Here is an 18555-nt window from a genome sequence, read left to right on the forward strand (position 1 = left end):
AGTAGTGGGATAGCTGGATCATAAGGTAGATCTATTTTTAGTTGTCTGAGGAACTTCTATACTATTTTCCACAATGGCTGTGCCAATTTACATTCCCACCAACAATGCAGGAGGGTTCCCTTTTCTCTGCATCCACACCAGTACTTGTTATATTCTGTCTTGTTGATAACAGCAATTCTAACGAGTGAGATGATATCTCAGTGTGATTTTAATATGCATATCCCTGATTAGTGATTTTGAGCATTTTTTCATGAGCCTCTCAGCCATTTACATGTTTTCTTTTGAGAAACGTCTGTTCGGGTTCTTTGCCCATTTTTTAAATTAGGTTATTTGGGCTTTTTTGCTGTTGAGTTGTTTGAGTTCCTTATATATTCTGGATATCATCAGCCCCTTGTGTGATGTGTAGTTTGCAAACATCTTCTCCCAGTCTGTATGTTGTCACTCGGCTTTGTTGATAGTATCTCCTGCTGTGCAGAAGCTTGTCAGTTTCATGCAGTCTCACTTGTTTATTTTTGTTTTAGTTGCCTGTGACTTTACAATCTCACTCAAAAAAGCACTGCCCATTCCCATTTTGTGTAGCATTTCCCCTGTATTTTCTTCTAGCAGTTTCATAGTTTCAGGTCTTCCACTTAGATCTTTAATCCATTTTGAATTAATTTTTGAGTATGTAGAGGAATAGGGGTCTAGTTTCAATTTTCTACATGTGGATATCCAGTTGTCCCAGCACCATATATTGAACAAGCTATCCTTTTTTCACTGCATATTCTTGGCAACTTTGTTGAAAATCAGTTGGCTGTAAGCATATGGGTTTTTTCCCAGGGTTTCTATTATGTTCCACTGAGCTATCTTTCTATTTTTCTGCCAGTATCATGCTGTTTTGGTTACTATAGTTTTATAGCATATTTTGAAATCGGTAAGTGTGATGTCTCCAACTTTGTTTTTTTGTTCAAGATTGCTTTAGCTATATGTATTTTGTAAAGATAAGATTTGAAAATGGGCATTGCAACATTTCGAGATTGAGTAGATGAAGAGGAACCAGCAAAGGAGAACAGAGAATATAACTAATAAGAAAGGAAAATAAATAAGAGACAGTGTTCTAGAAGCAAGGTAAAGAAAGTGTTCCAAGAAGGGAAAGTGATTAAGTACATCAATGATATGCTTAGAAATACAGTACAATGAACACTGAGCATTAATTACTGGATTTGCCAATGTGGAAGGTTATTGAAGACCTTAAAATAAGTTATATAAAATCAACGTGCTACAAGGTTAAAAGAAAAATTAAAAATAAAAGAATTTAAATGAATTATGTTGTCATCTGGAGAAATGGCTAGAGGGGGATGTGATGCCAGGGTTCATTAGTGATATAAAATGTTTTTATTTGCTAATAAGGAACAATCCTGTAAAGAGGAGAAAATTTTGACTAGCGATACAGATAAAGTAGAGGTAATTGAGTAGGTGAGAAGGAATGAAATACAGTACATAAATGAGTAGACTGGCCCTAGATAAGAACAACAAAATAATTATTTACATATTTAAGAAGAGCAAAAGGAAAGTACATAGGTATACATGCATGTATACTGTTAGATGTGGTAGGAACTCCCTTCCATTTGCTCCTATTTTCTCAGCAAACTAAGGTCATCAGCTTAGAATGAAAAGATGGCAGGTATGAAAATAGTCCATTAGCACTGTACTCAGATATTCTTAGCATTTATCATATTGTGCTATAATTATTTATGTACCTGTCTCTTTCTCCATTAAACCATAAAATAATTTAAGGTAGGGGAAATACTTTTTACTTTTGCACTACCGCATGTAACACAGTGCTTTACAAGTATACGTTAACTCACTGATCGAATAAATGAATGTTACAGATTCCTGTAAGACTGGAGCAAAGCCAAAAGTTTGAAAACAGCAATAAATGAAATACTGTCAAAAATCTATTTGATATATATGCTTACACGTAATTTGCAAATATTGAAAAACGGATACCATTAAGCTTCAACTTATTTGTGAAAGTAAAAAAACTACACACAGAACATAAACATTTCTCTTTTTTTAACATGCTAATAATAATATCCTGATATTAAAAATAATCTATAAAGTTATGAGTTATTCTGCAGTCTGCTTCACACTGATTCTAGGTAGTCAACATTTCATGACAAAATGTCAAGGCTGAGAATCCAAAACAACAAGATCTTTGAAAAAGACTTACTTCAACAATATCTTCCATATAAAAAAGAGTAGGAATACTCCCACACCACAGCCATATTTTATAAGTACAGGGTTTTCTCTTGACAAATTAAGTAATTTAGATCAAGTGACAACAACAGAGAGTGCTCCTAACATGTAGAATACTCTTATTATTTAAGATTTTGTGATAATCGATATAACCCCAAAACAATGATTTGGCTACAAATTTGAACTTTCATACAAACCCCAAACAACTGTAAATTGTGTTATCTGGAACAATTACTTTTAAAGCCACCAAAATTCAAAGATACTATTAATAAATCCAGAAATTAAAACAAACTTGAATCGTGAATATATTTTATCATTTAATCCTTTAATACTTTTGAAACATTATTTTTCCTTTAACAAAAGGTATAGTAGTCATACTATATGCTAGTGGTAGAAAATTAAGATCTCTTCTATAAAATCCTACAGAAAGAAATTGCACTTATTACTGAATATACCAAGTCTTATTATAAAAACTGTAAAAGAAGCTAGGCAATAGACTTAACCTCGAAGTAGACCCACTTCCCTCTGAACAAAAGATTTGCTATGCTTCGTAGATATCCCTTCAAAAAAGCCTTCTCTAAATAAACTGTCTAGTTTTGAACACCAGGAAGTAAGTACAGAACAGGAATGTGAGCAGGTCATCCAAAATATCTGCCCTTACTCCATGGTCACTAAAATGAAGTCCACAGGAACAGGTGGGGAGGAAAACAATGATGCATGGTTGTCAGATACCCAGAGGAGTTTGCTGCTGTGACTCTCTTTACCTGTGACCTAAGGGTCAGTTGTTTATGCAGATGCAATGGAAATAAAATTGAATGGGACCTGAAGAGGATAGTAAAAATGAAACGTACGCTTCAACATTTTTTACTTTTGGGGAAGTCATATGGTTTCCACCACTGAGCAAACTGCAGTGCTTTCTTCCTCTGATCTTCAAAGCTTTCTCGGATTCCTTTCCTCCAAAGTCTTGGTTCTATATCCAGCATTCCACCAATTATTTCCTTTCGATGAATGAAAAAAATACAAACAAATGCGTATATAAATACTAATAAAAACAGAAATGAAATTATTGTTGTTTATGCTGCTATTAAATATAACAATAAGTAGTTCTCCATGACAATGTTCAAATGTTGCATAACTATTCGTTTCCAATAAAAAAAAAAAAAATCCTGTTTTCAATTAGCTCCAACTATGTAAACTCTGATTCTAGGAGTCCTCCCCATGTCTTCTGTCAAGCAATTTGTCCATTTCGTTGCTTAGCACATCCAAGAGACAGTACCAAAGGGGAGGATGAGAAAGTGAAATTTAATTAATTTGGTCCACATTACCTGCTCTGGTAAACAGTTTGGAGAAAAGGTTAATCAACTTGTAGCAATTATTAACTTTGTTGCTCAATGCAGTTGAATCTCAGGCTAATGTTCTCTCTGTTACACAGTATATTTATAAACCAGTTTCTTCCACCACTTGCTGGAGATATTTTTTCAGGAAACAAAATCATATTTTAATACTAACCTAAGTAAATCTAGAATTAAAAATTATAAATCACCTTCACTTAAAAATTTAGTTACATTCTCAAGCCTTGAAAAGAATGTCTTTTTGGTTATCTGCTTATTATTCTAGATAATTTCATTCATGATCCTCTTCTTGTGCTATTAGCTATAGAAACTAATCAAATTTATGCATGTGAATATCCATGCACAGAAAGATAAGGGGAGATCTGTAATGCTTGGAGGGCAGTATAGTAACAAAGAAAAACACTGGACTAAGGTTCAGATTCTGCATATTTAGTCTAACTCTATCAGACTGTGTGGTGAAATATTGGACAAATTATGCAACCTCTCTGACACAGGTTCTTCATCTTTACTCAGTAAATATACCATGGGGACCTACAATGCACAAGCAAATGCCAAATACTGAAGAAGATACAAAGATAACTAACATAGAACTATCTGTCTTCAGAGAGCTTTAACATGAGCTGTGGTGGGAGCCAGAATAATGACTCAGCTATATGAAAGCCTGTCTTACAAAAGAGAAAAAATAAGTGCATAAGCAGACCATTTGGAGACTTAAAAGAAGAAAAAATTCTATTTCTTCAATAAATCAGGAGAAGCTTCATGAAAAGAAGACTTGTTTTCATTAGGAAAGGGAAATAAATGAGCCGACAGAAATAGCAGTCTGTATAAAACATCAAGAGAAACAAATTGAGATTTACTGCAAGATTTCTCAGCATCAGTTTAAGTAAGCAATATAGTTTAAGAAAGCCTAGCTTATAAATTAATCTGAAATTGTCTCTATAATATACCGAGTTTTGTTTTACATGTACCACACAGGATTGATTCTTGCTCTGTTACTGAAGCAGCTGTTAATAAAAAGAGACCATCCCAATAATCTCTTCTTGCTGTCTGAGCAATTACTCAGGTATCAGGCTGAAGGGAGGAGTTCTTGTGCCCACAGGTTATTTCTTGAAAAAGCAAATTTTGAGAAAAATGGCTCAGTGACAGAATGCTGACTAGGGGAAACTTTCCTTTTAACCTTAAAACAGTACCATATAAACCAATTTACATGCATAATATTTGAAGAGGGGCAATCTACCAAATCTACCAATTAAATTTATTCAAGAAAAAAAAAGGGTATTTTACTTCCTTTTCACTAGAATCAAGTTCTAACAAAATAAATCCAGAGTCACACAGACTTCAAGCTACTGAATAACAACAGGATTTTCAGAGCAGAAAAACACAAATTTCTTTCTAGGTAACTCTGGGGCAAAAAAAAAAAAAAAGAAAATTTCTCAAGCAAAAGTTTCTGTAACATATTGTAATGTTTTGAAGATACATATGACTTTGGACCCATGGTTAATCCATTAAGAACAACAACATAAAAAGTTTTAAATCTAAACCTCTGGAGTTGAGATTCCTCCTGACACATCCCTATTCACTGTAAAAGATGGCCTTGTGAGGAGATGAAAGTGGGGAGGAAGGGGACAGCAGGGTGGGGAAGAGGGAGAAACCCAAGCAGAGTTCATGTAGGCCCCTCTAATTTAGAGGAACTGACTACACAGGGATGATATGAGCTGAAAGACCGGAGCTACACTAGACTGAAAGGCCACTTCTACAGCTATTACTGCCCAGACTTCTTTTAACTGTTTCAGTAGCTGCATTAATTTCATTTCAGTTCCTGACACTAACTCCACAGACCTCTAATTTAAGGTCTACATCCCTACTAGAACATACTGGCAATTAAAAGATCTGTACTCTAACATCTGCCCAGAAACTATTTGTATGAAATGAGCCATGTATTCTTCTTGTCCTATACATTGCTTAACTATAAATGAAGAAGTGAGATAATTTGTTCTCTAGTTCAACCATAACCATATGCACCTCTGTTTCTGTCACTTAGTAGCACATAACCATGGGCAAGTTAAATAATCTCTCTATAGCTCAGTTTCTTCACCTGTGAAATGAAAGTTATAACAACATCTACACAACAAGTTATTGTGAGCATTAAATGGGTGCTTAAAACAGTGGCTGGCACACTGTAAGCCCTTAATAAGTGTCAGCAATTATCATCATCAAAGCACAAGGCTGGCTAACTCCAAAAGAAAATATTTATAGTCACTACTGTTGACACTGTCAAGAAATGTCAGGCTCCAAAGTGATAATCCTGAGGCTGTTATAGACATCCTGGGATATTTATATTAATAATTACAAGGTTTATTAGTAATTACAGGGTTTACTCTAAAAACTGGGTGGGGAAGTACTCACTAACCTCACTATACACTGTGCCCAAAGTTTTGATTTCCCTTCGAAAGAAAAATGTTAACCAAATTGCTAAACTCTGGAATTTTACCAAATTTGTGAGCATACCTTTCCAAAGTAATGAGGGAATTTGTGTTGATCTTCAATAACATGCGCAAACCCTCCTTGAAGGCCAAAGTCCACAGAGAAGTAAGGTAAGCCTCTGGGTACCTAAACAAACAGACAAATCACACATAAAACACAACATGAAATCAGAAGGTAATGCTTAGTATCTCTTCCTGCTCTCTGAGATGACAGTAATTAAGCATCCCTCAAGATAAATGTACACAATAAATTTACAATTCTAGGGATACTTAAGCAATGACCTAACTTTCTAAGGAAAAGATTTCATTTTGGTAGTGTTTCAGCCAGACAGCTCTTCATCATATCTAGCAATTATAATCAAAACCAATTAATTTCCTGTCATTAGGGAAAATGGGGAAAAAAATTTTCTTTCGTATGACCAAAGAATAATTTTTCTTAGACTACACAAATAAAAGAATAAGGATATGCTTTCCTATATTTTACTCACAATGCAGAACAGGAAGAGAGGCCTCGGCTATATACTTAAAGCTTTGCTTACAATATTCCTGAATCTTTACTACTACCTATTTATCAAAGCTAAATTAAACAAGAACAATCATAATTTTTTATTAATGGGTGAGATGGACATAGCAACACTTAGTTTATCAATCTCAATCCAAAATATCTCCAGGATTAACTCTCTTTTCATCTTTCCTTCCCTTCCTTCCCTTCCCTCCTTCTCTACACGTACAAACACACACACACACACACACACACACACACACACACACACAGAGGAAATACTTTAAACTATATCTTGACTGACTGGAAAAGGCCATAATTTCTTGCTTTCTCTCTCAGTGGAGTAGATCTTGTGTCCTTGCAAGATTTTCTTCCAAGCCCCAACTCTGTCACTAGAAATTGCTCAAGTGAGTCAATTTATAACAACATTTCCCTTCTCTAATCCTTTCATCCAGTCAGCATTTACACACTGGGGCACTGAATCACATATTTCTCCTTAACTCTATGAATTCTATATCCTCAAGATGATACAACTTGGAATGGCATAATGGTATGGTGGAAAGAGAGTAGTCATCTTGAAATATTATAAAGCAATTAAAATTAGGGCTTATAAAGAGAGTTGTTCATGTTATAGGAAAAGCATAAGTTTGAAAAAAAATTAAAAATAGTGTATAACATAAAATGCAGAGAAATGGGTTACTGTTTTGTGGCTTTATAATTTTCTATATTGCCACATTAATTCAATAATCATGTATGACCTTGACTGCTAGGAAAAAATAAAATAAAAGAGACAGACAAAGCTCTAATTGCAGATAGGGTGCTTGTAAGTGTGTGACCTTAGGCAAGCTATTTAATATCTCTGAGACTCATGAGAAATATGAAGAGTTCAGAAGTTTGCTGTGAGGATCAAATAGGACAATTTACATGAAGTGCCCAGCCCAGTTCTTGGCATATAAAAGATTATTCACATATAGAAGATCACTACTTTCCTTTCCATCTCCCATACAAGAATGGTCTGTGCAAACCTCATGGTCAAAGAAAAAAGGCTCCATCACAATATTTTTGCCATCTGAACTAGGTCACCAGGTATGAAGCATGAATCTAAAAGGACTAAAAGGATGTTATGGAACTATATCAACTAAAGGACAGTACTTTGAGAGAGAGAAATAACTTATGGAAGAAATGTATGATGACAGTACGCAAGCCTTTTGTTTGTATCATACTGTGGTAGGTGGAATAATGGCCTCCTAAAGATTTCAGTGCCTTCCCTAGTCTACAATTTTCCATGAATATGTTACCTTACATGGCAAAAGACACTTTGCAGATGTGATTAAGTTCAGGATCTTGAAATGAGGAGATTATCCTGGGTTACCCAGATGGGCCTAATGTAATCACAAGGATACTTATAAGAAAGAGACAGGAGGGCCTGAGTCAGAGAAAGATTGGAGGATACTACAATTTTGGCTTTGAAGATGAAGGAAGGGGCCACAAGTCTCAAAAGGCAGATGGCTTCTAGCAGCTGGAAAAGGCAAGGGAATGGATTCTTCTCTGGAGCCTCCAGAAGGAAAGCAGGCCTGTTGACACCTTGATTTTGGCCCACCAAACCCCATTTCATACTTGTGATCTCCAGAACTGTAAGATAATAGATTTGTGGTGTTTTAAGCCACTGAGTTTGCAGTAATTTGTTACAGCAGCAATAGGAAACTAATATACATACCTAGGCTCAACAAAACTACAAACCACTACTGAAAGAAATTAAAGACGAGACAAAAAGATGGAAAGACATCCCATGCTCTTGGATTAGAAGAATGAACATCATGAAAATGTCCATACTACCCAAAGTGATCTACAGATTCAATGCAATCCCCATCAAAATACCAGTGACATTCTTCATAGAAATAGAAAAAACAATCCTAACATTCATATGGAACAACAAAAGACCCCAAATAGCCAAAGCAATCATAAGCAAACAAAATTAAGACACAGGCATAACACTGCCTGACTTCAAATTATACTACAAAGCTATTGTAACAAAAACAGCATGGTACTGGCATAAAAACAGACACTCCGACCAATGGAACAGAATGGAGAACCCAGAAATCAACCCACAAACTTATAGCCAACTGATCTTTGATGAAGGCAACAAGAACATGCATTGGGGAAAAGACTGCCTCTTCAACAAATGGTGCTAGGAAAATTGGACATCTATATGCAAAAGAATGAAACTAGATCTATACCTCTCACCATACACCAAAATCAACTCAAAATGGATTAAAGGCTTAAGTACGAGACCTGAAACCATAATGTTACTAAAAGAAAACATAAGGGAAATACTTCAGAAGTAGGCAAAGACTTTATGCGTAAGCCCCCAAAAGCATAAGCAACAAAAGAAAAAATAAACAAATGGGAGTATTCCAAACTAAAAAGCTCCTGCACAGCAAAGGAAACAGCCAACAGAGCCAAAAGACAACATACAGAGTGGAAGAAAATATTTGTGAACTATACATCCAACATGGGATTAATATCCAGAATATACAAGGAACTCAAACAACTTCACAGTAAAAAATCAAATAATCCAATTAAAAAATGGGCAAAGGAGATGAACAGACATTTTTCAAAGGAGGATACACAAATAGCCAAGAGGTACATGAAAAAATGTTCAACATAATTAATCATCCGGGAAATGCAAATCAAAACCACTGAGATATCATCTCACCCCAGTTAGATTGGCAATTATTAAAAAGACTAAGAATAACAAATACTGATGAGGATGTGGAGAAAGAAGAACTCTACTACACTGTTGGTGGGACTGTAACATGGTAAAGCCATTACAAAAAAAAGCATGGAGCTTTCTCAAACAACTGCAGACAGAACTACCACATGATCCTGCAATCTCACTTCTGGGTACATACCCAAAGGAATGGAAATCATCATGTCGAAGGGATACCTGCACTCCCATGTTCATCACAGCTCTATTTACAATAGCCAAGATATGGAACCAACCTAAATGTCCATCAATGGACAACTAGATAAGGAAATTGTGGTATATATATACAACGGAATACCACTCAATCATAAAAAAAAGAATGAAATTCTGCCATTTGCAGCAACATGGATGAGCTTGGAGAAAATTATGTTAAGTGAATAAGCCAGACACAGAAAGAGAAATACCACATGAGCTCACTCGTGTGTGTGTGTGTGTGTGTGTGTGTGTGTGTGTGTGTGTGTGAGAGTGTGTGGGGGGGAGAGAAAAGAAGAGAAGAGAGGGAGAGAGGAGGGAGGGAGAAAGGGAGGGTGGGGGAAAGGAAAGGAAAGGAAAGGAAAGGAAAGGGAAAGGAAAAGGGAAAGGAAAAGAAAGGAAAGACCATAATAATACGTTAATCTTTCAGAAGGAGAGAACAAGTCTATGGTTATTAGAGGTGGGAGGGGAGAAAGGAGAGGGGGATAAGGAAAGATTAGATAAGGAGCATAAAGAATAATTGTGATGTTTAATAATAAATATGCTAATAATATTGATTTGATAAACATATGTTGTACACAGGTGATGGTAGTCAACATTGTACCCCCAAATATGTATAATCAATTATGCTTCAATAAAAATATAAAAATTTTTTTAAAGTACTGACAGAATTACAGTAAGAAATTTTATTTATGGTAGAAAAACAGTAATATCTGAATTTTTTCCTTTTATTCCTGGTGTTACTCCTGACTTCCTATAAGTATCCTTGAGTTTAAGGTCTCTGCTAAACCTAAACTTTCCTTTCGAAGTACCTTCCTTAGTTTTAAAAAATGTTAGATGTTTTTCAATTGCTATGTTACTACAAAATTAAACTTAAGATAACATTTTTAAAAATTCAGGAAGAATTCTCATGAAATCTCAATGAAAAAGACTTATGAAAAATGATCACTTTTCCTGACAAGTTATTTATCATCATGCAACTCCTCTGCACTGCACACTCAAATCTGTTTCCCCTGCTACTTTCATGAACTTCACAAGACACTGTAAAGAAACCAACAGATGCATAGAACACAAACAGAATGGACAGAAAAGGGAAAGCTTAGACCACACAGCCAAAATTTTTAAAAAAGCATAAATTCAAAAAAATTCAGAATGAATTACAAATAGGTGAATCTCTATTACAAGCCAAGAATCTACTTGAGGAAAAAAATGTCACTTCATCCCCAACGAAGCAGGCAAAATACTTTACAAAATTACTACGGACATAAAACTTTTAAAACAAATACAATGAGGTTCTTTCAGAAGTAAAAATAATGTTAAAATAACTCAATATTATTCACTTAATGTTCAGAAACACTTTAATCATTTAAAAAAGACACCGGAAAGCTTAACCTAAAAATTGGCTTTCTTTGGAATTATTCTTATACTAAAGTTTTCTTTCCAATTGTATCTTCATAATTATAGAATCCTAAAGCTAAGAGGGACCTCAAGAGGTCATCTGGTCAATCCCCATCCACTGTGACTCTCGAATAGTCTCATATACAGGAACTATGTGATGCCTTAGTAAAGGCAATTGTTGCTATCTTTGAAATGCTTTTAGGTTGAATATACAACTGCTGTTCTTATAAGGATCTGTATCTGAATTTTATTTTCTGTATTGGTTAAGTTAAAAATATTAAGACTTCCTGGCTACTTAATTCAGGTACTCATCTGGGTTTTAAAAAACAAATAAGTAATGGATACTGGGTGGTTCACTAGTAAGAAACTATGTATATATATATATACATTATAGCAAATGGAGAATGATATAATTCTTTTAAATTTCCTACTTTAAAATATTTACAACTGTCATTAAAAGTGTGCTCTGAAAGAATATTTAATGGCACGGGGAGCTATGATATAAGAAGTGAAAAACCTAAGGACAAAAGATACATGCACATTTTAAACACCTTTTCCTATAGGCTCATAAGGGAGAGAAGTAAATAGGACCTTTAGGGGATTTTTGTTTTTGTTTGTTTGTATTTTAATATGTTGTCTGGCCCAATTCACCAGCAAGAGAACAGAAAATGATTATAGACAATGTTTTAGCTCTTTATATATCCTGGACATTAAGCCCTTGTCAGATACATAGTTTGCAAATATTTCCTCCCATTCCATAGGTTGTCTTTTCACTCTGTTGATTGTTTTCTTTGCTGTGCAGAAGCTTTTTAGTTAGATATAATCCCACTTGTCTACTTTTGCTTTTATTGCTTGTGCTTTCAAGGTCTTTAACCTCTGAATAAAAACTGTTTCTTCAATAATAAAGTAAAATTTGAATCTTTTGACTGCAGTATAGTAAGTGTAATAAGGAATCCTATCAGTCACATGACGCATAATGGGAATGTGGCTTTCCAAAAGAAGAAATAGGGGAGAAATACTCTACCGACATCTCCTACAACAGGAATTGGCAAATTTTTTCTGTAATAGGTTCATAAAATATTTTAGGCTTTGTGGTGTTCGTATGGTCTCTGTTGGGACTACTCAATTCTTGCCTTGTAGCATGAAAGCAGCCATAGACAAATACATAAACAAATGAGTGTGCCTGAGTTCCAACAAAAATTTGTTTACACAAACAGACAGAAGAATGAATTTAGCATGAAGGTTTGAGTTGCCAACCCTGGCACTAAAAAATAAGCACAATAAAGGCAAGAATCTTCTGTTTTGTTCTACTATGTTACAAAAAGCACCTAGAACAGTGCCTGAAAAATAGCAGGCACTCAGTAAATATTTGTAGAATAAATTAGTTTTTTAAGAGAAAAACAAAAAAGAAATCCATACTTCTATTAAATCTCTATTACATTTAACTTATATTTCTAGAAAAGAGAGAGGCTATTACAGAAGTACTCAACTTACGTGTAACTTATATCCAAAAGGTGATCTGCAAATCAAGATTAAACTATGAAACACGGTGAAGCAAGTCTCCAAAAGAATCCATCTTAACTCAAATACTGTTTTAAAGGAACATAGCAGGAAATCTTCGTGTAAGAAAAAGAAAATGAGTTCCAAATTCAAATTGGAGCCTCTAGAAAATTTCTTCTCCCAGAATAATTCCATTAACAAGAAGGCCACCCTCACCACTTGTCCCACAGGAGCTGAGAAGCCCACCAGAGGAGCTCTCAGGGCAGAATCTAATGGTTGCTACAACCAATTATAGGGACTACAATGGCAGAGGACTGAAGGTCAGGAACAGAAACGTTCATATGAACAAATAAAAACCCTCTACAAACAAATAAGCATTTTCTAGAGCAGCTGGGAAGAAAAAAAATTTTTTTTTAAGTTGTGGAATGAGTTACTTCACCTTTAGACACTCGGCCAAATGGTTTCTTTTAAACTAAGACATGGAAAATAATGAAGATTGTGAACACTACGGTAATTTCTTATACTAGAAAAAAAATTGGTACTTACAGACTTCCTGATATCTTTAGAGGAGAGATCAATTAACTTCTTGTTCATAGACCACTCTTCATCAGATTCCATTATGGCTTTCTAAGAAGTAGCCATTTGTCAAATGAAAACGTAATATATAAGCAAATACAAAGAGACCATTTAAAACAAAGTAATACAGCGAATTAATTACAGGTTATATTATACATGGTAGGCCATTACTCTGAATGAATTAAGGCTTTAATTTTAGTTATTTAAAATTGGAACTTCTTAATTTTGTAAAGTCTATCTTTAGCCAAAGACAATGTTCTTTTTTATTTATTTATATATTTTAATTGACACATTGTAATTATACATGCTTAGGGGTATATTGTGATGTTTTGATACATATGTATGTTGTGTAACGATGGGCCAGGATAGTTAATGTAACCATCACCTCATGCATTTATCATTTCCTTCTGGCAAAAACATTCAAAAGCCTCTCCTTTAGCTATTACGTAATATACAAAACTTAACTGTTAATCATAGACACCCTACTGTACAACAGAACATCAGAACTTATTCCTCCAATCTAATTGTAATTTCGCTCTGGTTGGCCAGCCTCTCCATGTCTTCCCTTCCCACCTTCCCTCCCCAGTCTCTGGTAAGCACTGTTCTACTCTCACCAAAGACAATACTCTTTTATTCATTCTTAACTCACAACTCTTGGTCAACTTTACAACACAAAAACAATCCTTAATAAGACTGAGCAACTTAATAGTGAACATAATTTGTGAACATAAAAGTTCACAAGTTCCTCACTGCATTCACTAAAAGCTACTCAAGTAAATTCATTTAGTTGTACTGCTCTTCTTCCAAACATCAACAGAGTAATTCATATGCTTTCTGGCAACCAAGGACTTGAACTATTTCTGCCCATATTATAAAGAAGTAAAAATGTAGGGAATACCTTATAACAGTCTATTTCAAGTTGACGCCAACTTAACTGTGATTTATATACAACTCTACACATTTTATGTTTTTGATGGCAGAATTTATACAGTTGTAATTTGTCAATTTGTATTTAAAAAAAATTTTTTTTTAAATGCAGGGAAAGAAAAATACACAGAAATGGGATTCAAAGACTTCCTAGGATAAGCAGTATGACTACTATTTTTGATAAAAGAAATATTTAATAAAAAAAAAGCCAGGATGCTTAACATAAAATTACCTCATTTTTTTACAGTATCATTATTAATGAAGCAAATTTTAAAGATGACATTAACATTGAAATAAGTACAACTGAAATACATCAGATATACTGCTGTCCCCTATTTAAAAGGTATCAGTTGCTTGGCTTGACATTAAAATATAGCATATTCAATATAAAATTGAAGCCAAATCAAATAATAAATAAAATGCATATTTAATGATCATAAAAGGCTTAGTGTAGAAGAGAAAAGTGATACATAAGTCTGCTAAGAGATGACATTTCTGTCACCCCACATGAGCAACAGTGGCTGTTCTGTGCTGGGCCACATACCTCAAATACCTCTAGTCACAATCACCTAAGACTACTGAGAAATACAGAAAAACACACTGAAAAAAGTATAATAATCACTTTCTCAACTAAATTTGGCTAATGTAGGACGGGCATGAATCTTTGGGATTATCTAGCTTATTCTCTTATACTTTAATGGCATAAGTCTTCACATCAAATAATCAGATTGTCTTTAAAGATTTCTACAGAGAAAGTAGATATTTATCAACTCATAAACCCTGAAAGATTTTATAATACTTTTTATTAGATCTTACAGTTCATATAAATAAATTTTACCATCCCATATTGTGTAAATGTTTCATATGCATCTTCTTAAACCAGCTCATAAAACGTTACCTTTCTTTTTCTTTGGACATGTTGATACTTCATATATGGTTCTATATTTACGCATTTGTATTATTCTATAAATCGTATTCAGATCAGCATGAAGCACATACTATTTGGTAAAAGCTGTCTGAATGTTTAATGACAGTTATCTGGTTACAAACTCTAATCATTTATTATGTTTCCAAAAATGTACATCGTGTTGGAAATTTTTCTTTTTACAAATAGCATGATGAGATATTAAATACTAAAACTTATAGCAATAACTTGTTTCAACAACTGTAATTTGTACAGTTTGTATGTTATCATCTTTGGCTCTAATGTATTTCAATAATCAGTTTTCTAGAATTATGACTACAATTTTGATTTGAAAGTGCTTCAAAGTAAAACCTTGATTTAATTTGAAAAGTGAGAAATTAAAATGGAAATTATTCGTTACCATTTGACAGTCTATTCATGCTTCCAAGCAAGTATGACCTTTTAAAAGTTTAAAATCTCAAATTTCCTTGATAAAAATTTATACTGCAGAATATCTTGTGCTTTACTTCATTTCTTTATATGATATAAAATTTAATATAAGTACTTGTATATCAGGGAAAAAATATAACAAAGATAACTGTATTCATAAAATAGTACTACAGCAAAAAATAAATATGTATGCAAAGAATAGCTATAAATACCTTAAAATAGATGGGAGCCATATCACCCACTTCCTTTGGAAGAGGAATGCATTCATAAACCATGTGATACTGTTTCTTCATGCTCATATTAGTCTCTAAAAAGATGCAGTCCAATCCCTTAACTTCAAACATCTTTACCAATGATTTTCTGAACATCTGAAGAAAAAAAACAAGGTAAATAAAGCATACAGGAGATTCAAGATAAAGCACAAGGGATTCAAAATATGAAAACAATAAAAAACACAGTAAATCCCTTAAAAGAAAACAGAAAATAATGTCTGAACTCTATAATGTCATCTTATAGTTACTTTACTTTCTAAATCTACTACAGAATTTCACATATTTAAGCAATGTTTTTTAAAACTGAAACCTCCTCTCTATATATTGGAAATGGTTCCAGTCAACTGAGAAAAGGAACAGATAAAATTTAACTTAGGTGGTAAAATATACAGAACTGACAGTAAAATCATAGGAAAATATCCATGAGCCAAAAAGGTACTCTGAGTAGATGGGCACCCTTAAATTCAGGAAGCCAAATATACCAAAGTTGAAAAGTAAGAGGGTTTTCTTTTCTCAAAGAGCTAAGATTTATTATACAATCCGTTATATATGTATACATGTATTTCACACTCTTAGGCCTGAGGAACAGCTGTTTGTAGAGGGTGGTTGAATGGAACTGAATGGTTCAGGATGTCTGCATGCAATCATGTGACACACCTTGCAGTATAGGATGGAGTTAGGGGCAGAAAGAAAGGAGAGCTGGCTGCAGGATGGGCACCAGAGGCCAGCTCTCCCCACACCACTATGCTCTAGTGTGGCCCTCCAATATGTCTGAGAATTTATATTCAAAGTTGGCCTTGTAGGGTGTTACACAAATATACTTATCTAAGTAGGAAGATAATACACATTTTACCTAGATTTTTCAGCTTGATTTATAACATTTTAATTAAACTTTTTTTATTTTGAGGTAATTAGCAATCACATGTAGTTATAAGATATAATATAGATGGGCCGACCCTGTGGCTCACTCGGGAGAGTGTGGCGCTGGAAGCGTCGAGGCCACTGGTTCTGATCCTATATAGGAATGGCCGGTGCGCTCACTGGCTGAGCACGGTGCAGATGACACCAAGCCAAGGGTTACGATCCCCTTACCGGTCACAAAAAAAAAAAAAAAAAAATGATATAATATAGAGAGACCCCATATACCCTTTACTCAGTTTCCCACTATGATAACATCTTACAAAACTATAGAACGATATCACAACCAGGATACTGACACTAATACAGTCAAGATATGAGCAATTCCAACACCAATCATAAGGATCTCTCCTGTTGCCCTTCTATAGTTGCAGTCACTCCACACCGTACTGACTCCCCCAAATCTCCCTCGCCTTAACCTCTGGAAACTACAAATCCACTCATTTCTTTAATTTTGTCATTTCAAGAATGTTATATAAATAGCATTACATAATCTTTTGGGTTGACTTTTTAAAATCAGCATAATTCCCTGGAGATCAATCCAGGTTGTTACATGTATGAATAGTTCAATCCTTTTTATTACTGAGTAGTATTCCTGACATGAATGTACCAAAGTATGCTTAATCATTCACCTTTATCAGATAATCTGTACTGTAGCTATAGAGTAAGTCTTGCAATCAGGTAAGATTGACTCCTGTCACTTTATTCTTCTTTTTCAATTTTGTCATAGCTATTTTAGTTCCTTTGCCTTTCCATATAAAGTTAAGAATAATCTTGTCCATACCTACAAAAAATCTTGCTGGAATTTTTATAAAAATTGTGTTAAACCTTTATATAAACTGTCATCTTTACTATGTTGACTCTCCTAACACATAAACATGGTCTCTCCACTTATTTGATCTTTTTTAGATTTCTTCCATCAGTGTTTTGCAGTTTTCAGCATACAAATTCTGGACATGTTTGGTTAAATTTAAACCTAAGTATCAACCATCCTCAGTATTTGTGGATTCCGTATTTGCAAATTTGCCTACTTGCTAACATCTACTTGCAATCACAAAATCAAGTCTCACAGCAATTTTGAAGTCATTTGCAGACAAGTGTAGAGCAGTGGAAAATTTGAGTCACCTGACATACACATTCCCAGCTGAGGTTGAACAAAGTGATGACCTGCCTTGTTTCAGTTCTCATCCTGTAAGTGTCCTTTTTGTGGTCTATTTAGTGCCACATTTCCACATTTGTGCTTTCTGATGCTCATTTCCCTGTTTAAAATGGCCCCAAGCATAGTACTGAAGTGTCTTCTAGTGTTCCTATGCATTACAAGACCACGATGTGCCTTATGGAAAAAATACACATGTTAGATAAGCTTCATTCAAGCAGTTGTTAGTCTTTGTTCTGAGAGTTTTTATTTTGATTCTGAAAGTTTTTATCATGAATGGATGTGAATTTTGTCAAATGCTTTCTTCATTGATTGATATGATCATGGTGAATTACACTGATTAATTTTTTAATACTGAATCAGTCCTGCATACTTGGTATAAGCCCCACTTGACCATAGTGTATAATTCTTTTTATATATTGCCAAATTCTATTTGCTAATATTTTGTTTTAAAATGCTGCATCTATATTCATGAGGGATATAAAGCTGTAGTTTTTTTGTTTTGTTTTTGCTTTTTTAACTGTTTTTGTGGTATCAGGATAACACTAACATCATAAGATGAGTTGGAAAGTGTTCCCTCCTCCTCTATTTTCTATAAGAGATTATATAGAGTTGGTGTCAATTCTTCCTAAATAGTTTGGTAAAATTTTCCAGTGAAACAATCTGGGCTTGGAGACTTAGTTTTTAGAAGTTTTAAATTATAAATTCAATTTCCTTAATAACCTTAAGGTTTTTCAAATTTGGTATTTTATATTGAATGAGTTGTAACAATTTGTGTATTTCAAGGAACTGGCTCATTACATCTAAGTTGTCAAACGCTGTATGTTCATATTATTTCCTTATTATCCTTTCGATGTCTGCAAAGTCTACATGATATCCTGTTTATTACTAATATTGGTAACTTGTGTCTTCTCAATTTT

General features: G+C 34.1%; 1 protein-coding gene across 4 annotated transcripts in view; it reads right to left on the reverse strand.

The window, feature by feature from the left end:
* Nucleotides 1–2567: 2567 nt before the first annotated feature.
* LOC134375475 (CWF19-like protein 2) overlaps nucleotides 2568–18555 on the reverse strand; it is a 99574-nt gene continuing 83586 nt past the window's right edge. For 3 of the 4 annotated variants that reach the window (XM_063093924.1, XM_063093922.1, XM_063093926.1), the window contains exons 15-18: nucleotides 15502–15657; nucleotides 12979–13059; nucleotides 6099–6200; nucleotides 2568–3236 (exon numbers count right to left, since the gene is read on the reverse strand). In XM_063093924.1, coding sequence (XP_062949994.1) covers nucleotides 3093–3236; nucleotides 6099–6200; nucleotides 12979–13059; nucleotides 15502–15657 — 483 coding nt within the window. In that variant the 3' untranslated portion in view covers nucleotides 2568–3092. The remainder of the gene's footprint in view (nucleotides 3237–6098; nucleotides 6201–12978; nucleotides 13060–15501; nucleotides 15658–18555) is intronic. The other variant, XM_063093925.1, reaches the window with a different exon arrangement.

Source organism: Cynocephalus volans, chromosome 4 (genome assembly GCF_027409185.1).
Source record: "Cynocephalus volans isolate mCynVol1 chromosome 4, mCynVol1.pri, whole genome shotgun sequence".
NCBI classification, from domain to species: domain Eukaryota; kingdom Metazoa; phylum Chordata; class Mammalia; order Dermoptera; family Cynocephalidae; genus Cynocephalus; species Cynocephalus volans.